This window comes from Saccopteryx bilineata, chromosome 6 (genome assembly GCF_036850765.1).
Source record: "Saccopteryx bilineata isolate mSacBil1 chromosome 6, mSacBil1_pri_phased_curated, whole genome shotgun sequence".
Lineage (NCBI taxonomy): Eukaryota > Metazoa > Chordata > Mammalia > Chiroptera > Emballonuridae > Saccopteryx > Saccopteryx bilineata.
In genome coordinates, this window is record NC_089495.1 from 72,875,923 (window position 1) to 72,900,017 (window position 24,095).

The 24,095-nt window shown below is 37.6% G+C and overlaps 1 protein-coding gene across 11 annotated transcripts in view; it reads right to left on the bottom strand.

The window, feature by feature from the left end:
• Positions 1-24,095, bottom strand: part of SCEL (sciellin) — a 134,149-nt gene that overhangs the window by 26,133 nt on the left and 83,921 nt on the right. For 7 of the 11 annotated variants that reach the window (XM_066235768.1, XM_066235774.1, XM_066235769.1 and 4 more), the window contains 9 exons: positions 23,073-23,132; positions 19,550-19,609; positions 18,846-18,905; positions 17,539-17,598; positions 15,048-15,098; positions 13,733-13,789; positions 8,959-9,018; positions 8,762-8,818; positions 8,551-8,607 (listed from right to left, as the gene is read on the bottom strand). In XM_066235768.1, the coding sequence (XP_066091865.1) occupies positions 8,551-8,607; positions 8,762-8,818; positions 8,959-9,018; positions 13,733-13,789; positions 15,048-15,098; positions 17,539-17,598; positions 18,846-18,905; positions 19,550-19,609; positions 23,073-23,132 (522 nt within the window). The remainder of the gene's footprint in view (positions 1-8,550; positions 8,608-8,761; positions 8,819-8,958; positions 9,019-13,732; positions 13,790-15,047; positions 15,099-17,538; positions 17,599-18,845; positions 18,906-19,549; positions 19,610-23,072; positions 23,133-24,095) is intronic. The other 4 variants (XM_066235767.1, XM_066235771.1, XM_066235764.1 and 1 more) reach the window with 3 other exon arrangements.

Below are 24,095 nucleotides of genomic sequence, written 5' to 3' on the forward strand. Positions count from 1 at the left end.
AATTCAGAAATTGAGACAGAAGGTTTTTCATTTGCCTACACCCTTATGGTCCTTCACTACTTACCAGAGCCACCTTATTGGCCTCCAGAGTCATTGTACTATCTTAATAGCCTAGGCATTAAATGATCTTTTCTAAATATTTAAAAATAACACTTGGCCCTGGCCAGCTGGCTCAGCAGCAGAACGTTGGTCTGGCCTGTGGAAGTTCCAGGTTCGATTCTGGTCAGGGAACACAGAAAAATCACCCATCTGCTTCTCCACCTCTTTCCCTCCCCCTCAACCTTCTCTCTCTCGCTCCCTCTTTCTCTCTGCCCCTCCTGCAGCCATGGCTCGTTAGAGCAAGTTGGTCCCGCGTGCTGAGGATGGCTCCATAGCCTCGCCTCAGGCGCTGAAATGCTCAGTTGCCAATCAGCGGAGCGGCAGCCCCAGATGGGCGGAGCATTGCCCGGTTGGGGGCTTTCCAGTTGGATCCCAGTCAGATGCATGCAGGAGTCTGTCTTTATGCCTCTCTGCCTCTCCATCTCTCACTTAAAAAAAATAAAAATGACAAAAATAACACTTAAATAAATACTTGGTGATAATGGAATAAAAATGTATAGTGTCATGATATTCCATAATCCAGTTTCCTAGGAAGGCCAAACTGGGATAGTTGGCCATGGTAAGTAGTAAGAAAGCATAAGAGAATGTGAATCTTAAGAAATTAGGATTTTCCCCCAGGAAGTGATCTTCCCTCCTTTGCTAACCTTGGATGAATTAAATGTCCTTTTTTCATTACAACTTAAGTAGAGACACATGACACATGACCATCTCCTTATATCAATACATAGTAGCTGCTTCAAAAATACTTGTGGAATTAAACTAAATTAATTTAAATTCTCTTTTGCTCCTCTGTTATTACCTTAACTAGCTCTGGGAAAGACACTAAAGGAGCCCTAAGAGGAAAATATTAAACCCTAAACCTGTAAGGCAGTCAGCTCCACCCACATCCGGGTACACAGTGGGCACCAAAACCACACAGAAAAGCTCAACAAAGCCAGTGATGGACATTTCACCTCTGTTCTTGTGAATTTCCCAGAACCTGCCTTACTTCATCCCTGAATTAAACATATATATATTTATTTGTTTATTTATACAGCTCCCAACCCTGGCTTTGTTTACTTACTTTGAGATATTGTTATAAGTTGAATTGTGCCCCCTCCCCACTCATCATTCATTGTTGAAGTCCTAAACATTATGTCAGAGTGTGACTTTATTTGGAGATAAGGTCTTTACAGAGGTAAGTTCAAATAAAGTACTAGGATGGGCCCTAATCCAATATGACTGGTATCCTAATAAAAAGAGGAAATTTAGTCTGACTTGTAGTGGTGTAGTGGATAAAGCATTGACCTAGAATGCTTAGGTAGCAGGTTTGAAACCCCAGGCTTACATAGGGGAGTTGTTGCTTCCTGTTTCTTCCCCACCTTCTCTCTCTCTCTCTTTCTCTCTTTCGCTCTCTCTCTCCTCTCTAAAATGAATAAACAAAAATATTTTTTTAATAAAAAAATGAAAAGAGGAAATTAAGCCTGACTAGGTGGTGGTGCAGTGAATAGAGCATTGCCTTGGGACACTGAGGACCCAGGTTTGAAACCCCCAGGTTGCCAGCTTGAGCATGGGCTCACCAGCTTGAGGGCAGAGTTGCTGGCTTGAGTGCGGGATCATAGACCCACAGTCACTGGCTTGAGACCAAAGGTCGCTGGCTTGAAGCCCAAGGTCACTGGTTTGAGCAAGGGATCACTAGGTCAAGGCACATATAAAAAGCAATCAATGATCAACTAAAGTGCCACAACAAGAAGCTGATGCTTCTCCTTTCTCTCCCTTGCTGTCTGTCTCTGTCTATCCCTCTCTTTTCCTCTCTCTCTTGCTTAAAAAAGAAAAAAAAAAGCCTGACCTGTGGTGGCATAATGGATAAAACCTCAACCTGGAATGCTGAGGTCGCCTGTTTGAAACACTGGGCTGCTTGTTCAAGGCACATATAGGAGTTGATGGTTCCTGCTCCTCCCCCCCCCCTCTTTCTCTCTCCCCTCTCTAAAATAAGTAAATAAATAAGAAATAAAAAAGGAGGAAATTTAGACTTACACACACACACACACAGATGGAAGAGACTGTGAAGACACAGGTGCAGACAGCCCTCTACAACCCAAGGAGAGAGGCAGAAGGAACCAGCCCTGCTGACACTTTGATCCTGGACTTCTAGCCTCCAGGGCTGTGAGAAAATAAATTTCTGTTTCAAGCCACCTAGTCTGTGGTTGTGGCTACAGCAGCTCTAGCAAACTAATACAGATCTGCTTCTTCTCTCACAACGTGGTTACCTTTAGTTTCTCAGGCTGATGAACATCTCACTTCCTCTGGCCTTTTCACTCCTGTCTGCTGCAGGAGTGAAAGATACAGCAAAGATACTGTGTCTTTGCTCTGTCAAAACATTTTCCCCCCTGCCACTTCCCCCATACCCCCTCCCATGTCTTTTTGGACCCTAGTTAACATGAGAAAAAATGGGAATGGGGTTGAACCTGAGGAAAGAGGAGAAACTAGTATCTTACAAATGTAACGACTATACACAGATAACTCAAAATTGAAAGCTACGCATGCCTTCAAAGAAGTGCTCTCCCAGAGTGGTCTAAAAGTGAACCATCTAATAAACCTTATTATTAGTGGTTTCATAGAATTTTTGTTGTTTTTATTAAACAATGCCACATACCAAGTTTGGTAGGGTGGATTATAAAATCTAATCTTGAATCGTCTATAGTAATATTTAAAGCAAAATAAGAAGTTCCAGATTATGTAAAGTACAAAATGTATATTTGCTTTGGTTGTTTACCCTGACTGATGTCATCAGCAAGATTTGAAGATCCAATAAAAGAAGTTCAGATTGCCCATAAACTTACCAAGCTGAAGGATGTAAAAATAGATTTCATTCTTTAATTAAGACCACATCTCTTGCATCTTTTCTCTTACACTGTGGTATAAGATGAAGAGCTGTGAGTCAAAGTGTGAAAAGAAGATTTTTATAGAAGGCCTGCCAAATGCTTCAGCGTCAAGCAAATGCTTGATTTCAAACCCTTTCTATGGCAGTTGCAATGGAAGGAAGCCCTTATAATTTTATAGTTTATGAGCAGCTGGAGTTAACTAAGAAAAATCATCACTTCTCTGTGGATACAGTGTGAAATGTTAAAAAGAAATGGTTAACCATAGCAACTCAAAATGCTTTTTTTTAAATGTAGATTTCAAAATTTTGGGGAGAAAATATGAGTTACGTGTTATGTTGAGTCATAGCACAAATTTTGAATATAAACAATTATCTATGCTGTCATTATGTAATTTATTTTCCATTGTTGTATACAATATTAAGGAATAAATATAACACTTCTTTACAGAGCAGATTAAGGGGGAAAACAGAGATTTGGGGGATCAAGGTATTTCTGTCTCTTTTTTTAAACTTAAATGTATTGAGGTGATATTTGTTAATAATATTAGTTTCAGCTGTACAGTTTTATAATTTGTCATCTGTATATTGAATTGTATTGTATTTGCTCACCATCCAAAGTCTCCTTTATCACCATATATTTGATGCCCTTTAATTATTGTCTCTCATTATACAACTTTTCCTGGGATAAGCACTGTAAGAAAGAAAGTTAGCAGCTCACTCCCAACTGCTCTTCCTCTCTCATGAAGACATGGGAGGTATTTATTAAAGGCCTCAATATTTTTCTCTCTCTGCAGCTTACTTAAATTGCCTTTGTAGAGTGTCAAACACATTTGCAAAGAGTCTCCATATAAAAATTTTACTTTGGTACTTCTTTTATGCCAAGAACTAAATCTTAGGCTTTAATTATAGTCCAAAAGGAGTATTTACTCTCTGAAAGGAGTATAGAATACGGTGAGATAACTATAGTTCTTCACCTTTATTTACATCACTAAATGGGCCTAGGTTTATATATTTTTGTAACTCTTTCAATGAGGGAGTCTTGAAGATTATATATTAAAGAATTTTCCAGGTCCATAAAAAAAATTGAAAATTTTAGGTATTTTAAATATAAGATGTGACCAAGAATGTTAATAGCTGTAATTCACCATGGTTCACTAAGCTGATGCCATGAGCAGGAGATAGGTGTTGGCTAAAGGAGACCATTTAGAACAGTGGTCCCCAACCCCCAGGCCGTGGACCGGTACCGGTCTGTGGGCCATTTGGTACTGGTCCACAGAGAAAGAATAAATAACTTACATTATTTCCGTTTTATTTATATTTAAGTCTGAACGATGTTTTATTTTTAAAAAATGACCAGATTCCCTCTGTTACATCCATCTAAGACTCACTCTTGATGCTTGTCTCAGTCACAGGATACATTTATCCGTCCCACCCTAAAGGCCGGTCAGTGAATATATTTTCTGACATTAAACTGGTCCGTGGCCCAAAAGAGGTTGGGGACCACTGATTTAGAAGATACCAGATTTCTTTATGCTGGTCTCACTCAAGTGTCTCAGAATGTTTGAGCTGGAAAGCAAAATGTTTTATCTAGCTGGGTGATTATAGGGCCTTGCTTGGTTTGAGATTTAGCCTTTAATTTACAGAGTATTCATTAAACACCTAATATGAGCCACATATTGTGTTAGGCACTGTAGATAAAGAAGTGAACAAGACAGACCTAATCTTACCATTAAAAATCTTATAGTCGAAGAGAGATGATTAAATAATCATTCCCTCTAAGAGACAAATGCTATGGGACAGATAAAATAAAGAATACTTAGAAGGACCCAATGCCGGTGTGATGGGTGGGGCTTCCGGAGCCTGAGAGAGAGACTCCTAAGCTGAGCCTTAAAGAATGAGTGGAAGTTACCACACAGTGCCAAGGAGGGAGGAGTGAGGACCGTGTGTAAGTTAGGGTGTGTGGGTGGGACACAGAAGAGAATATGGTGAGGCTTGTGGAGACAGGGCGGGCAGGGCTTTGGAAACCAGGTTAAGGAGTGTGGCTCTTACCCAATGGAACAGGAAACCCCTGGAGGATTTTTTTTTTTTTTTTTTTTTTTTTTGTATTTTTCTGAAGCTGGAAACGGGGAGAGACAGTCAGACAGACTCCCACATGCGCCCGACCGGGATCCACCCGGCACGCCCACCAGGGGCAACGCTCTGCCCACCAGGGGGTGATGCTCTGCCCCTCCGGGGCGTCGCTCTGCCGCGACCAGAGCCACTCTAGCGCCTGGGGCAGAGGCCAAGGAGCCATCCCCAGCGCCCGGGCCATCTTTGCTCCAATGGAGCCTTGGCTGCGGGAGGAGAAGAGAGAGACAGAGAGGAAGGAGGGGGGGGGGGTGGAGAAGCAAATGGGCGCTTCTCCTGTGTGCCCTGGCCGGGAATCGAACCCCGGTCCCCCGCACGCCAGGCCGACGCTCTACCGCTGAGCCAACCGGCCAGGGCCAGCCCCTAGAGGATTTAATCAGAAGAATGACGTGATCAGATTGGTGCTTTAGAAAGATCACTCTCCAGTGTGGGAAATGGACTGAAGAGCAGAAGGCACGGCAGACAGCAGAGGAGCTAGTTAGGAGATGATATAGACTATAGTAGTACTGGGGGTAACGAAGTGTCTCAGTTCCTGAGAAAATTAGAAGCATCCAAAGTGACCTACTGATTAGGAGGAATAAAGCAATGGAAAGAATCGATGTTACCCGCTCTCCCAGCCTCCAGTTTTCTGTCTTTAGCAGAAGAATGAGAAATATGCAATAGGAAGGGACTCTTTTTGGATACTAAAAACTTGGAGGTATGCCTCAGCAAATAGGAAGCCCTTAAAAAGATCAAGTATAACACTACCAACAGTTCAGTGTATTTTTTCTGCTTTAGATGAAGGATGCTTTTTCTAACTGTAAAGGCCTAAATGTCACTAGATGCTTTTTAATCTTCACTTGGGAGCAGCAGTTTGCAGTCTACAAATAATTGAATATCTCTAATATCTCTTAGTTCATGAAAATATGAAATAACCACTGCTAAAAGCCATGCAGTTTCTCCCTGAATAAATGAACATTCTTAGCACATCTGCATTTGTTCAGGTCATTGTGTTCCTCAGAGGAGCTCAGGGACACCTGCTTACATTCTGATCGATGACCAAAGTTTATTCCGCCCCTTACTATGAATTAAATATACAGCTGCTGGAAATGTCAGCAAAGTCACACAAAAAGAACTCTGATTCATTGCTGTTACACTATTAAATAATCACTGTTCACGTCACATTGAATTGACTGTAAAAGTGACTTGTGGCTGTTATTCCCACTGGGAGTCACTTTAAAATGGCCCCTCTCTTACACACTGAAATCAAGCAGGCAGCAGAGAGACATTATACATACAGGTGGCTGCACTAACTGAATGAAGTCACTTTTTGCAACTAAGCAGCTTAGTCCTTGTTTGTCTGTTCTGGGAAAACTGTTGAACAGCCAAGCCGATTATCATCAAATCTGGTGTAAATTCTAAAGAATCATCAGATATCACTTAAGTTACATTTGTGGATCAAGCTGCCATCTGAAAACGACATGATGGCCAATATTTTTAAAAAGTTTTAAAATAAAAATCCTATCTATATAAGGATAATGTCTTCTTTTATAGCTATTTTATTAGAAGTTGCTGGAATACAAACAATATATTTGTAAAATTAGCCTCTTCTAATAAACAAAAACAAAGCTATTATGAGAAGGTTACTATTGTCCTAACATAGCACATTCACAGAGGGAAGGAGAGAGGGAAGGTTAAGAAAGCTAGAAGAAAGGAGGGTGGGGGTGAGAGAAAGAGGGAGGGGGGAGGGAGAAAGAGAAAGAGTGAGATAGAACATATTTGAGACTCATCCACTGAGGGAAGAGTTTGCTACAATAGCCATATATGGTTATGGAACCTAAACCTCCTGAAACTGATATTAATAAAAAGGAAAATCTGCCCCAGCCAGTACACTATCAAGAAACGGTCCTACTTAACAAAGGTATTTCCATACGATTATCAGTGGCAGAGGCAACACTGAAAGTCTGCTGGTATTTCTGCTATTAGAAAACCTCGATGTGACAAGTACTTTCTCTCTACCCTCTCATTTTAACAATAATTTTCTAGAGTAGATGTTTCTCGTTGTGGCCCTTTAACTGCAGAGGTGGGGGAGGAGAGTAGAAAGAAAGGGACAGTAAGGAGCATGAAGAATTAAAAGAAGAGGAGAGTCTGAGTTGTTTTAACCACGGAACTTTTGTTTTTCTTATAGAAAGTAACATCGGAAGGATTGAGTTTATATCCAGGAGGGTGTTTGTTTGTTTGTTCGTTTGTTTTAATTACAAGAGAGAGAGAGAGAAACATTGACTTGTTCCACTCACTTATGCATTTTTTGTTGACTCTTATATGCTCCTTGATTGGGAATTGAACACTTAACTTTGGCATAATGGGACAACAAACAATCTATTCAACTGAGCTATCGGGCCAGGACCTGTTTTCTTTCTTGAGAAGTTTATTTCACATCTTTGAGCTAATAATATCCTCTTTTATAAGACAGGATATATGAATATATTTCTCATGGGGTGGTTATGAGGATGAAATGTATATAAATCGCCACACTATAGGTGCTTAATAAATGTTACTAAGTAGCAACTGCCTTTGTGCCTTCCTGCCTCAGAAAACCCAACAGCAGGAGAAAAACAAAGAAACAGAAAAAGTAAAATAAAACATTAATGTAAAAAATAAACCAGGAGATATAAGATCTAGATCAATTCAGTATATGACCCTGTCCTCTTTCCCAGTGGATTCAAAGTATTTTCCATATATTAATTTGCTTTCTTCACCTTAGAATATTGAGACTGATTCCCATCTATATATTTCTTATGATAAAATTTCAGGTCAGTAGAACAGTTTGAACTTCTAATACAATGTACTTTGTTGCATTATCTATTAACTATTAGAAAAGCCCTCTAGGTGAATGATATGACATAAAGAAAGTGAATTATAAGATGTTTGCCGAACTCACATGGAAATCAAAGGCTAAAACCTGCTGTCACATTTTGTGAGCCCACACTAGCTGTGGCCTGTAATTCTGACAGCCCTGAATACCCTCTCTGATCTCTGTAGGTCTCTCTGTAAACCATAAGTCTGCGTCAGCTTCTCATCCTTTTTTAATTTAATTTCACTCATGTTTTATTTCAGTTCCAACACTCTATTTCCTAAAGATAACAAATACTAAGTAGTCTTAGTGCAAATAAAAAGTACAGAACCGAGTTTAAAGTCAAGTAATTCATTCCAGAAGAGTGTAACATGTTTCCTTCCTGAACAGAAAGTGCAATATAAATGTTATAAAGAAAAATAAAGAGCTTCAAGAAAGAAAGAAAGAGAGAAAGAAAGAAGAAGAAGAAGAAGAAGAAGAAAGAAAGAGAGAGAGAGAGAAAGAAAGAAAAGAAAGAAAGAAAGAAAGAAAGAAAGAAAGAAAGAAAGAAAGAAAGAGGAAAAGAAAGAAAATACCTAACCCAGAACCTTAAGAGCATGCCAAGAATAGTAAGGCTAAGTCACTTAACCGCTCCATGTTCCTGAGAGCTGAAGGTTTCACTTTAATAAGATTGTCCAAGTCTTGGCTATTCAAAGGAGAAGAAAACGAGTTCAGATTAGTGACAGGTTTTTTTTGGTGGTGCTAGTTCAACAAAGCAACATGATAAACCCACTCCTCCCCCTCCCCCCCAGGGACAACAGACAGATGAAAACATGAAATGACTGCTTTTATGTGATTACCTCTGATTGCTGATTGCTGCGGGGCTCACTTTGATGAGGTTATCGAGATCCTGGTTTCTTTAAATAGAAAAACGAAAAGATCACCGATTAATTATAAGGTTCTTTAGATAAGATCATTAAGGTTATAAATCTGCTTAGAGTCCTAACAAAATAGCCTTTTCCTGACTAAAGCACAAAATTTAATATAGTTCTATTACCTTCGGTTGTTGGTGAGAGTTTCAGGATTCACTTTGATGAGCTTGTCAAGGTTTTGATTTCTTTAAGTGGAAAAAAAAATTAAAGCAGCTAGTTTAGCGATAATAAGGGTTTAAATTGTTGGAAATAGAAAGAAAGGATTTGCTAAATTATCATTTACTTTGAGATGTATTGATTTGGCATAGAATAGCCTTGAACTAAGTTTTTTAACTAATCTAGATGTGATTGAATTATGCTGTATCAGAAGAAAAATTACTTTGATTTCACACGTGTTATTGCCAGAACATATCTACTAGGGCACACTAGCTAAGTGTTCACAGCAAATACTTGGTGATTAAGAAGAACTTTTCACTCTGAAATGTTTTTACATTATGAAGATACAAACTGATTCTAATGTCCTTGTTATTTTTAAAATCATATTCACTAACCAAATATGTTTTTAAAAATAATAAGCTCTTGCCTGGCCTGTGGTTGCACAGTGGGTAAAGCGTTCACTTGGAATGCTGAGATCACAGTTAGAAACCCTGGGCTTGCCCCGTCAAGGTAGAACCGACAAGCAAGCAATGAACAACTAAAGTGAAGTAACTGTGACTTGATGTTTCTCACTCTCCACCTGCTCTTCTCTCTGTAAAATCAGTAAGTAAAATCTTAAATAATAATAATAATAATAAACCCTGATATTGGGATTACACTTAATATAAGATTTGGCAAAGTGAGTTCTAGTAATCAATCAAAATTGAGTTTTCTTCTCTCTAGGATGATTGAAAACCCAAATTAAACTCAATTGTTCATGGTCAAATTAATTACATCCTCCGACAAGGTTCACTCCTATTTGAAGCCCTACCAGTTTCTTTTCTCGGTCACAGAAAAACATGTCCTTTCACATGGTTGGTTATCATAAATTCTTGTATAAAGGGCTGGAAAGTTGTGAGTTTTCAAAGCATTCCTTTAAACCCCTTTTAAATATTTATTTGAAGAAGTAACATAGCCTTCCATGTCAAGAAATCACAGGCGTGGTGCCATCTGTTTCCAGTATCATCTTGGACAGCAACCTGACTGTACCTCCTTCCCCCCCATAACCCTCTTTAATCACATAACAATAAAGTATGTTTTATTCTTTAAAAACATGGACACAAGATTAGAAAATGAAAGGGAACCACGTGCAAGGGTCGTCAAACTTTTTATAAAAACCGCCCACTTTTGCAGTGCTGGTCAACCTGGTCCCTACCGTGCAACCAAACAGCGCCACGATTGGCCCACCATGAAAGCTGGAACGCCCACTAGTGGGCGGTAGGGACCAGGTCTACCAGCACTGCAAAAGTGGGCGGTTTTTATAAAAAGTTTGACAACCCCTGATAGAGGTTAATCGTCAAAAAGATATGAGAAAGGTATGCACTTCCCTCCGCCAGCCCAGACCTTTCCATGGGATGTGCTTCCCGTTGGCTCAGGGCTCACGCAGTGTGAGCTTTGTCACCTGTCTCAGATCTCTGTGCTAGACAGAAGGCTACTCGCTGGATTTTGACTGTTTTGCATTGTCTTCAATAATAGTATTCTCTAAGATAATCAACTGCTATCTACAAATACTATTACAAGGATGATTAACACATGAAAACTATCCAAAATATAATTTCCTTGTATAAATTGATTGCAGAATCTGTCATAAAACTAAACGGTGACTGAAAGACTCAGTTTAAAATTAGGATAAGTTCATATATTAGAAGAAAAAGTACAAAGAATAAAACTTTGTGGAGGAGATAATATATTCAACAACCACAACCTTTCAATATATAAAATTAATGGCAGACATGAGAACTTCCATTTTAATTGTCCTGCTCAACATAAGAAATTTGATTCATCCAACCATCCAGAACAGTGGTATTTAAGCTACTATGTTATTAAGCCCAATAAGAAATATTTTATATCACAGCCCAACACTCTCTTTTATCAGACAGACGGACACAATAAAACATAAATTTCGGCCCTGGCCGGTTGGCTCAGCGGTAGAGCGTCGGCCTGGCGTGTGGGGGAACCGGGTTCGATTCCCGGCCAGAGCACATAGGAGAAGCGCCCATTTGCTTCTCCACCCCCCCTCTTTCCTCTCTGTCTCTCTCTTCCCCTCCTGCAGCCAAGGCTCCATTGGAGCAAAGATGGCCCGGGCGCTGGGGATGGCTCCTTGGCCTCTGCCCCAGGCGCTAGAGTGGCTCTGGTCGCGGCAGAGCGATGCCCCAGAGGGGCAGAGCATCACCCCCTGGTGGGCAGAGCATTGCCCCTGGTGGGCGTGCCGGGTGGATCCCGGTCGGGCGCATGCAGGAGTCTGTCTGACTGTCTCTCCCCGTTTCCAGCTTCAGAAAAATACAAAAAAACAAAAAAAACCCCCATAAATTTCATGAAATAATACTCTCACGACATAAGAATTCTCATTTTCTACTCTACTTAATTCATTTTATTTAATTGGGAAAAAGTGCTGATCGTCACTCAGTTAATTACAAAACTCTTTAATGGGTTGCAAACCACAGTTTGAGAAACACTAATTTAGAAAACATAAATGTCTGCTCTATTCTATCACTAGTCCTCGAAAGACAACAGTGTGTGTTAATAAAACAAGGATTTCAGTAACAGTCCTGTATTGCCTTGCTTGAGAGCATCACACAATTTACCTCAATCAATTGAGAACAACAAATTAATTGACTTTTTTTTTCCAGGCCCTGGGTCTCTCCAAACACAGGAATCTTATATTCAAATTTTATCCAGGAAAAGTGTAACATTTTTTGTACTCAAGTTACTGCTTTCATTTATTTTGCTTTAAGAATGTAGTAAAGGGATACATTAGACTATTTAGGTATTATTACTTCCATGTAGTTTAAAAGCTGTAAAGTGCTTTGCAGCTATTTGCATATTTGTGCCCTTGTCATTTATGAAGTAATCATTCAAGTGACCCCATAAAGAAGTAAAAGACATAAGACATCTCCGGACCCTCCCATGGCAACAGCAACAAGCCAAGCTTTAAAACCTTCTCTTTCCCCCAGGTTCTCAATTTTTTTTTTTTTTTTTAATGAGAGGAGGGGAGATAGTGAGACAGACTCCCATATGCATCCCAGCTGGGGTCCACCTGGGAACCTCCATCTGTGGCGATGCTCTGCCCATCTAGGACTAATGCTACAACCGAGCTATTTTTAGCACCTGAGGCAGAGGCTCCATAGAGCCATCCTCAGCACTCAGGACCTATGTGCTAGAATCAACTGAGCCATGGCTGCGGGAAAAGAAGAGAGAGAAAGGGGGGGGGAGCAGATGGTTTCCTTTTCTGTGTGCCCTGACCAGGAATTGAACCCAGGACTTCTACATGCCAGGTTGATGCTCTACCACTGAGCCAACAGGCCAGGGCTCAATTTCACTTATTCTAAGATCAAAGTCTGTGTGCTGTGGTTTAAAGAATGTGGGTTGGACTAGAAATTAGAATTCATAGAAGACAGAGATTTGGCCCCTGGCCTCTGTATTCTCATCTATAAAATGAGGAGATTGGACTGGATCATCTCCATGACTCTTCCCATCTCTAACATCTTTAATCCTAGACTCTATGAATCTAACATTTACTGCTTGTCATGTTTATTAAATTAGGTATGCAATGTCTCTTTTTCTTTTTAAATGCAACACACTAACAATGCATTCTATATCTAGCAAGCAGTACATGAGTATTTCAAAATGTAGTATCTTAAATTGACAACTTATTATTGTCTTGGAATAACATCTTTTTGCTCCTGGTACATAATTACCTTTAATGGTGATAATTGCTTGCTGTTAATAGGATTCAGTATGTCTACTGAATTCTCTTTTTGGCATCCATGCCCCGTAATTATATCTAGTGTGCTACTCATGATACGTAGTTGCAAGCTTCAAACTCAATAGGTGCTCAGTAATTATTCACTGCCTAGCAGATCACAGAACTACTATCAGTCTTCCACTAGTTTCCTGCAACTGTGGTAAAGCACCCAACCTTTCTGAATTGTAAATTCCTTGTATGTAAGTTGATTAGGTTCAACTGAAACAACGGTTTTCAAAATTGTTCATACTAACTAGGCTATGAGTTCCTTGAAGCTCCTTGATCTCACCTCTAAAATTTGCAATTTTTATATGTACCAGATAAACTTAAGAAATCATGAAAATATTGTTAAGATATATATTATATATAAAATAGTAACATATAATGATACAAAAGTCTTCATATCACCAGAGACAAAAGTGAATTTTATCATCTTACAGATACTAATCAAAGAATTATCAAAATTTCAGTCCATAACTTTGCTGGGAGCAGCAACCATCTAAGAAACAACAAACCTCATAAAATTTTCACTAACTACCAGAAAATACTCTTCAAAAATAAGGTGATCGGTATTTGTTGGTGATGAGCCTGATGAAGTATCTAGGTCTTTTAAAAAAAATTATTATTACAATAATACCTTTTTGTCAACTCAAGAGATAAAGGCATTACCATCTATTGTACAGAACAAACAGCACACGGGCTAGTTATGTTTCTACCACAATCGCTCTCTTCAATTGCTTTATTTGAGGCTGATAACAGTGAAGCCACCATCATATATTATTTTCAGCTGCCTTTCTTTTTTAGTATTAACAGAAGATGATCTAAATTTCCAGGGACAAATAAAAATTGTGATACTTTTGAAAGACATATTAATTTATATTCATGTTCTGCTTAATTAAGGAGAAATAAAAAGAGGAGGGGGGAGAGAGAGAGAAAAGAGAAAAACATTCTTCTCTTACCCAGCCATGTTTTTGACAGATTTAGGGTTTAGATTAAGTTCTTCCAGACCTTGTTTACTGATGAAATAAAATAAAATTAAAGGTCAAATTCAGTTAGAAATAAGCAAATTTTATGACAGGTATTTTTTCTTTTGACACTTTGATGATTCAACGGAATCCTAGACAAAAGTGATAAATTTTATTGTTTCTACTTTGTATAAATTAGTTATCTTTTTAAAAAATCTCAAAATAACCCAATAACCCCTTTATAAACAAAGAAACTACCATCTCCCCTTTATAAACAAAGAAACTGAACTTCAGAGAATTTAAGACACTCTTTGGGGCTAGGTACCTAAGAGGTGACTGAGGGTTAACCAGGATTGAAATCACGGCACTGGATCCAAACCCCATACTCCTTTCTGCTAGCACCCTTCCTCTCTCCATGTTCATAATGATTCCTTGCATCTGCACAGTGCTTTACTCTAACATGATCTCCACAAGATTTAAAAGGTAGCCAGGAGATGCTCTACCACACTTTTCTTAACTTTTGTTTCAGTGTATAATGGATCTTCTGAAGATGATGGAACAAATTCAATGTCATACAAAAATATTCTAATCAAATATAAAAATGTTATGTTGCTAATTTTCTTAGGAATCATTTAAAAATTAATCCTTGGGTTTGTGAAGAAGTAGAGAGCCAATATTATTATTATTATTTTTTTAATGAGAGGAGGAGAGATAGTGAGACAAACTCCTGCATGCACCCTGACCAGGATCCACCCTGACAGGTTTGACAAACCCTGTCTGTGGCTGATGCTCAAATCAACTGAGCTATTATTAGCACCTGAGGCTGACCCTTGGACCAACTGAGCCACTGGCTATGGGAGGGAGAGAGAAACAGATGGTTGGTTCTACTGTATGCCCTGACCAGGAATTGAACCTGGGATGTCCATACGCCAGGCCAATGCCTATCCACTGAGCCAACCAGCCAGGGCCACCAGTAGTCTTTATTTAGTTTTATAAACCTTAATGTTTATTAACTATAAGTTTACAGTGATAAACTAGTTTTGCTATTTTGTGTCAAAATGAATTTCTCAAGTAGTAATTATACAAAATTAGCCTCAATATTATCATTTTAAACAATATTCTAAGGAAATACATAAAAGCAATAATAAAAGAAAAGTCTATACAGTATTATTACATATCAACAACTCAATTTGTTCTTTTTATTTCTCATGTCCCCTTTCAAAATGTCTTTAATCAAATAAGTAATCTTATTTTTTTGGCATACATTGCAGACTTGCTTAGGAGTCTTGAATGGTTGTAATATGCTTACCTTTTGTTCGCTGAGGGGGTCACTTTGATAACATTGTTCGGGTCTTGGTTCCTAAAACAATGTAAGTTTCAATGGCTGGTAAAATAAACTAAAATGAATAATTTGTATATTTTTTAACCTTAATATATAATTAAATGATTGTTGCTAATTTAAACTTCATCATTACTTGAATTATCCCTTTACCCCCAGGGAAAAGCAGATTGCTACTATCAACTCATTTTTTTGCATAATTTTGTACATATGAAAATTCATTTTCATTTTATTCTTATTTCTTTAAAGACAACCTCAAATTTAAATTACTCATAAACTCCTTATTATCCATATTATATTTTTATAATAGAATTAGCATTTAGGATATTTTGGGAGTTGTAATAAGAGAAAAATATAAAATTGCTCATCATTTCCACTTGTTCTTTATTTTCCTCCTCCTTAAAAAAATCACTTCAGAATCATATTTCATGCAATGCTAAATCAGAACTAGTGAGGTTTCAGATAATATAATCCTTTTCTCCTAGAGGAAAAAAATTATTTTAATCATCTGGGTCTATTTTCAGGGAGGTGCAAATATCTCAATATAAAAACATAGTAATGTAATATTCTTTTTATTATTATTAATTCAATTTATTGGGATGTTCACAAAATCATACAGGTTTCAAGTGCATCACCCAGTAAAACACCATCTTCACACTGCACTGCGCACCCTCCATCCCAAGCAAAGTTTCCTTCCATCCCTGTTCCCCCCCCCCCCGCCCATCTCCACCTAGCCTCCCCCCTTCCCCTCTGGCTAGCACCATACTGTTGTCTGTGCCTATGTATTATGTAACTTGTTTTTATTGTAAACATTTCAATAGGCAATCATAGCTCTAGGGACATATCTATTATTACATTGGGCTCTTATACAAACCCTAATACCAAAAGGCCTGAACAAGAAGCCTAATTTGATATACTCCTTTATGGGGGCCATATGTTATATATCCTGAGAAGAAAGAAAGATCAGAAAGGCTTATATCACTTAACTAATATTTAGGATTAACTCACAAGTTCATTTTATCATGTACATAACCTCCCATGTACACTATGTTGTACTACGGTTGATGGGTCAAAAATGGTTGAATGTCAATAATTTCATAAAGTTCAACATAATAGGATAATTTCTTTGCTATCTTTGAATTAAGCATTGAATAGTGTGATAGGGGCCCAACAATGAAGAAAAATAGTAACAATAACAATAATACCAATAGATAATATTTACTGAGTACGTGAGCACTGAGTGCTTTACAAGCTTGATCTTACCTCATTTTTGTAGTAACTCATGAGGAAAGTAACTCCTAAAATCCTCACTTTATAGATAAAGAAGCTGAGGCTTAAAGGGGATTGAGCCATTATCCAGACTTCATAGCTAGTACGTGTTCTCATAACTCAAAAGATTCATTATCAAGTGGAAGAGATGGACACATGACCTAATGCAATACCTAGTAGGATGTGGGCACTAAAACAGATGCTCAAACTCTACACAAGAAAGGTCATGTGATTTAGGCCATCTTCAGCTTTAGAAACTAAGTCTTCTTGGACGAGGAACAAGGGGGAGACTTGTTCTTTCACTGAACCTTAATGTGCAATGTAAAGTATTATATAGTCTCTGGATTCAGTATCTGGCCCCCAGACAATGACAATAATGGCGAAATAAGGACAACTTAGCACTACATATTTAGGCCTACCCAAAACTTAAATATTTACTGTCCAGACCTTTAAGAAAAGGTTGTTGATCCTGATCTAGCCTAAGAAACATTGTCTGATAGCTACATTGTGTAAAAGAAGAGCATTTCTATATGCAAAGTAAGAAGGAACTCTATCAGAAAGAAGAGATATTCCTTAGGATCTTTTGTATTTAACTCATGCTCAAACTACCATAACAAAATATATTTATATCTTCATGGTTTTTGTCATTTTTTGCTTAGTTAACATGATGTGCCTTAGAGAAAACTCTCTCTATATAAAAGACAAATGCCATTTTTTTTATATTCCTTATTATTTCAATTAACTAAGAATAATTTTTTTAATGACCTCCCACCTTTGGGTTTTTTGAGTGGTAGACAGGAAGAGGAGAAGGGACTAACTGAGGCGGAAGAAGGAAGGAGAACTTCTCTGCACATGGAAACCTTCTTTAGCTTGCATAGCCCTAGGAATTTGTTTTGGGGTGATGTTTTATCTCATGGGCGATCCCAATTCATTTTGAGAAAATCTCAAGTATGGAACACAAGTCACATACTGACAACAGGTGTTTTAAAGGAGTCTCTCTCCTCTACTTAAGCTCATGGCCAGGGAGTCCTGAACAAAGATGTAAACACCAAATCGCTGACACAGAGCTGTTGATTTTGGGTCCCGTTACTGGCTGTCTCTATGGTAAGACAATGAATTTTATCATGTTTTTTTTTAAGTTGAATAGAAAAGAGAAAGTGGGAGAGATAGGAGAGTTCCATGAACCTCTCACCTTTGGTTAGCTCTGTTTGCTTCAGGAGCCACTTTGATGAGGCTGTCAAGGCTTTGGCCCCTTTAAAACATTATAGAAATGATCAGATCAATGGTCAATTGGCACCAGGTCATTGCAAATATTTATTAAAACTTAGAAACATTTTTATTAGAAGCTATTTTATTATGAAATACTTATTAAAACAGAGATCGTTGCAAAGGGTTGAAGTTTTTCTGTGCTGACTATGAAGAAATATATTTTGGACCTAACTATAACTGCATAGAAATAATAAACAATAACCAGTGCTTTTAAAAATTTTGTTATGTGCCAGGCACTGTTCTCAGTGATTTACATAATTTATGTGATTTAATCCTCCCATCAATTCTATGACATAGGAAGACCTATCATCCCTCTTCCGTGAAGGGAAAAACTGAGACACAGAAGGATGAAGATTTTCCTATATGACTAATAGTGCCAGGGTTGTAATTGAAAGCTAAGTAATCTAACTCAAGTGCATGCACTTTCCATTACTCCAAGCATCTTACTGGGACGTAGTAATGGAATTAGTGTTGGAAGTAACTAGAGAGCCCTTGGTCCAACTTCCTCACTTTGAGGATGAGATAACTGAAGCCCAAACAGGGGAAGTGACCAGTGCCAATCCCATCCACTAGTCAGAGCCAGGCCTAGATCCAAATCTATGGTTTTCAGTCCATTCTCTTTTCCCTTTCCTGTGCCATCCCTCTGCTTAAGAAAAATATGTAAACAAATCAATGAATAAAAGCATCCTGTCCATTCTGGAAAAACAAATATTCACCTAATTGACCAACACTGTTAACATTTTTTTTTAAGTGAGAGGAGGGGAGATAGTGAGGCAGACTCCCATATGTGCCCTGAGCAGGATCCACCTGGAAACTCCTATCTGGGGTCAATGCTCAAATCAACTGAACTTTTTTTAGTGCCTGAGGCTGACACTCAGACCAAGAGAGCTATCCTCAGCATCCTGGGCCATAGTGCAAACCAATTGGGCCACTGGCTGTGGGAGGGGAAGGTGAGAAGGGAGAGAGAGAGGGGGAGAGATGCAGACGGTTGCTTCTCCTGTGTGCCCTGACCGGCAATCAAACCAGGATGTCCATATGCTGTTCCACCACTCTATCCACTGAGCAACCGGCCAGGGCCGAAAACTGTTAACATTTTAGATATAAGGTTGTGGAGGTTACATGGCTTTTCTCGAACTCTGAGTTCAGGGCCAGTGAGCTGAAATGACGATTGAATTCTATTTTAAGCACTAGTCAGCACAAAAGGAAAAAGAAGAGCTTATCAAATCTTACCCTTGCATTTGTTTTTCTGTTCTTGCACTCACTTTGATAAGGTTATCAAGGTCTTTGAAACTTTAAACAACAACAACAAAAAAGCAAACAAACACATGGTAAGTAAAAGTGGGATTAAATCAACTAAGTATTTTAATTTAAAGAATATATATACTCAAGATGAATTATACTACTCAGTTTTGGTATTTGAATTAATATCAGTCTATGCCCTTCATTGAAAAGAGTAAAATATTACCCTCTATATAAATCATTGAAACACTATCTCAGTTTCTCATTTACCCTCAAAATAAAACCACAGATGAAGGCAGGCAGAATTGAGTTTAAAAAGAAAATCAATTCAGGACTTATATAATGATTTGCCAAAACCCTCACCTGATCCTGCTAAGTATTGCATCTAATGCTGTAGCTATACTCTATTTTATTAATAATTTACATTGATAGTGCATTTTTGCTTTGAAGGGATTTTATAGCCTTTATTTCACTTGATTCTTAAAATAATTAAATGACAAAGGTGAAAGAAACATTATTATCCCCATTTTATAACTAAAGAAACCTAAGCTCAGCGTGTTTAAGGTACCCATGTGGCAAATAATGGAATCCAGACTTTCTGATTCCAACTCAAAGATTTTTCAACACAGCTTCTCTGATGAGAGCCACAAGTTGATGCAGATGGGGAAGGAAGAAAGATAAGACATAATTCTCACCCTGAGTTACTTCTGTTCACTTCAGGGGTCACTTTGATGAGATTGTCAAGACTCTGGCCCCTTTAAAATATTGAAAAAAAAAATAAAGAGGTAAATAATAGATTAATACCGTCTAGGTAAAGTTATTTATTAAAATTCAGAAACAGTATAAACACTTACTGAGATCGTGTCAAAGAGTTAAGGATTGTTGTAGGTGACTATGCAGAAGATTGTAGGGATTCATGCATCTCTGAAGCTCACTGAGACTCAGCGAGACAATATTTTAATCCTGAGCCATTATGCCAGTAGCTGTACTAGGACTCTGTTTCTAAAATGATTTATTTAATGCTATACTCAAGCTTTTCCAGATGCACTAAACATTTTGTAATAGTCTATAGATACGTCTCATGGAACATTCCAGAAGGCATCTTCTTAATATCAACCTCCAATTTGCTGCAGGACTTTCAGATCAACTTTGGAAGATATATATTTTGTAAATTACATTTATTAGCAAAATTTCTATTCACAACAACAGGTGAAGATTAATATACAGTACCAGTTTGTTAAAGTCCATGATATACAACCTGGTATCTGATTCTGGTATTTATAACTGTATGTTAAAACTACGAATTTTGACTCGTTCTGTATTGGCAACAAATAATAAAAAAATTAAAATCTATAGAGTTATGAAATGTAAAATATATTTATTGTAATATAAAATTCTAAATAGTTACTGGTAATACATCAGTACTGTATTGTTACCCTTTAGTATATCTGCTTCTGATCTTATTGGAATTTTGCTTTTCATACCATTTATCCATGCCCCGTGGCCCTATTAACATAGTATCATAAAGTCTCTGTGGTTACATCTTTACAACAAAGATACAGATATTTGGAGGCAACCAGATGTTGACTCAAGTTTTCACTTGTATCCAAATGTCTGAGAATGTGTATACCCAGGCTACAAGCAGCAAAAATAATTTGAACCTTTTTCACACAAATAATGAAACAATTAACCCAATAGAAACAGTCATTCTACTCCAGAATATTCCTTGATGAGTTTTAAAATACTTTGTTTTTGCTTAAACAAAGTATGTGAGATTTAAATGTCAGTGACTGAAAATAAAAATTCCTAAGACTCTATATCCAGATTTGAGTACTCAAAAAAAAAAAATACAATAATAAGCATTGTAACTCTTCCCTTGTAATATTTGTGTGGGTTGTGAGGCTTGCTTTGATTATATTGCCAAGACCTTAAACTCTTTAAACATATTAAGTAAAGTACATATCAGTCAGTGTAAGGTTATTAAAATTTCAAAGTTCATAAAGTCAATAAGGCATGAATGAGCCTGGAATAGAAATAGGATCAATTTGGCTGGATTTTATTGAAAGAGTGAAAGGCCAATGCTAAGGGTTAGAATTATATTCTACCTGAAATGTGATAATACTGAGAACTTTTAATACAGAGGGAACATAATCTTATTTCACTTTTAAAAGATCTACAGAATACTGCATACATAATAATACAGAAATGAATCCACACAAACTTGTGTATGCATGTGTACATGTGTGTACTCATAGGCACGTGGGACTACACACACACTCATACCAACATGAAAAACAACAGGTGATGATTTAAAATATTCTTTTTAATAAAAATTAGAAAGGAAAACATGGATTTTTCTCAGAGAGTCAAAGTAAATTAAATATTTGAACAGTATCTAAATCATTAAGGAAATATAAGTCACTTGATCTTTATTGTTACTAACAGTTACCTATATCTTTGATGAGCTAGGCATGCTGGTATTGAGTCCTATTTTGTAGATGAGTAAGTTGAGGCACAGGGACATAGCTAGCCAGTGACAGGGGCAGAATTTGAACCCAGGTCTTTTGGACTCCTTGCTGACATTCACTACCTCAAGTTACCTCTCTGAAGCACCAAAGTAGCCAAGAAAATCAATGCTTTCTTCCAAGTCTGCTGGTTGCAACACTGTACAAGTCTCTGGGCTGCTGACCAAGCCAGGCTGCCAAGAACAGGACAGCCTGCAGCGAGTGCCCCAGCTTTTTAGCCAGCCAGGCCCTTGCTCTGCTAACCGGGCCTACAGGCACCAGTGACACATTTTAGAGTCTAATAATATCATGCACTGAGTTAACTGAATGGAAATGCATTCAACTAAAAACCGCATTGGAATTATTTGGTATACAGTTTTTAGCAACATGCCAACAAACTCGGCTTTAAATATATTCCATCTGCCTTTTAAAAAATAAGAAGCAATAGAACATAAGCTTTCCAGATTTACTTGATAATTCATGGGTAGGAGAACTCTTAATGGAGTATGCTTTGTTAAGCTCTTCATTTTAAACACACACCACACTTCATACACATAACACCCACTACACACAAATGCACTACACATGTGAAGATAGTTGACATATACACATATACTGCTCACACACCCACAGACTTATACATCTATACTACTTACACACACACTCACACAGTACTTATAAATACACATATAACCTTATATATGTAAACACTGTGAAAGGTAATTTCATGTTTCAACTTGACTGGACCACAGTGTGCCCAGGTATTTGTTAAACATTACACTGGGTGTGTCTGTGAGGGGGTTTGGGGTGAGATTAACATTTGAATCCATAGATTGAGTAAAGAATGAGTAGACTCCATCCAGTCCGTGAAGTCCTGAACATTATTGTATATACAGTATAATGAACAAAATGGCTAAGTAAAAGAACCTTGCCTGCCTGATTGCTTAATCAGCAACATTGGTCTTCTCCTGACCTTGGAGAAGGTCAGGAGAACTGACCACATCACCTCTCCTGGTTCTTGGACTTGGAACTACACCATAGGCTGATCTAGGTCTCCAGCTTGCTAAATACAGATCCTGAGACTTCTCAGCATGAGCCAATTTCTTATAATAAAACTTTCTCTCTCCCCCCTTACTTCTCTCTCTCTCTCTCTCTCTCTCTCTCTCTCTCTCTCTCCCCTATTGGTTCTGTTTTTTATAAAGAACCCTAATCATTACATACACGTACACTTATACATACACACTACTTATATATACATGCATACACATACGTACAAGGGGGGACAAAAGTAAGTTGACAGTTATGAGTACACAACACAAAGTTTATTCTTGTATTATTAATTATTGCATTATTTTTATACAAACAATTGTAAACCTATTTTCATCTCATCCTGTACATACATGTACTACTTACACACAGTTGTATGTATGTATGTATGAATGTATGTAATGCATACAAAGAAATAAATCATTGAGCTCAGGTCAGTCAAAGTCCTATTTAATATTTCAACACCTATCTGACAACACCCACTAATGAAATACAGGAGATCATTTTTGCGTTATCAGTTGTATAGAACTGTTTAACATGACGTGTTTCAGGAAAAGAAAGTTCTGTTTTTTGAATTTCAACTTACTTTGCTGAATATAAGCACTCAGAATGCTAATACACTTACAAATGCCAAACAAAGAGAGGGAAAAAGCTTTAAATGTCTCACCTCTGGATATTTTTATTTGTTTCAGGATTCACTTTAATACGCCCATTGAGGTCTTGTTTTCTTTGAGTAAGAAAATAAATTTTGAATGTTATTAAAGTAACACAAAAATCAAGTGAGCAATGATTTAGAAAAATTAAGTGGTAAATATACAAATTCTCTATCATTGTAATTTTTCTAGCTTCCAATGCAAATGAAAATTCTCTTACATCTTGAGCTGAAGACCATTCAAGTTTCCTTTTTGGTTAACAAGAAAAATGTCTTTTATGTTTTGATCTCAAAGTGTGTAAGTATATGTGAAACATGTTATTTAACAAAATCAACTTTGCCCTCAGAAAAACCTGTTAGAATACCCCAAATGGTAAGCACTGACATTAGATAAAGACACTGGATCCAGTCAGAATATAAATTTCTACTCAACATATCAGATATAATTGTCTATTCTGTTTTTAAATAAGAATAATGGTAATGATAAAATATTAAAACTAATATATATTATTAACTATATTAAAATAATAAGAATATATGCTTTCATATAAACTCAACCATTCCCCAAACTCAAACTTTTTAAAAACAATTGGGTTATGGTGAGTTATAAAGGACAAAAAAATTATCTTTGATGGTAGGAAAATTAATGACTCACTTCTCAGGGGACATGTTTCCCCCATTAAAGTGCATTAAGTAATACCAAAAGAAGAACCTGAACCCAAAAGGGACAGTGCAAGATGGCAAAAGGATCCTAACTGAGCGCCACTGCCATGCACACGTACCTGGAAGAGGAGAGGTGGGAGAACACCCTTGCTCCCAGCGTGGGCATGTGCCAGCCTCCATGGGCTGCCTTCTGGGGCCACAGAGCCCCAAGAGGCTGACTTACAGGAGTCTTAGTCAAACCTCACTCTTGGCTATCTTGGTCATTTTGGAGATCCACTTTGGAAATATTATCTAGACTGTGCTTTCTTTTGACATAAGAAATTCAATTCAGAGAAACATTGATACGTAAAGACACATGTATCCCCATGTCCACTG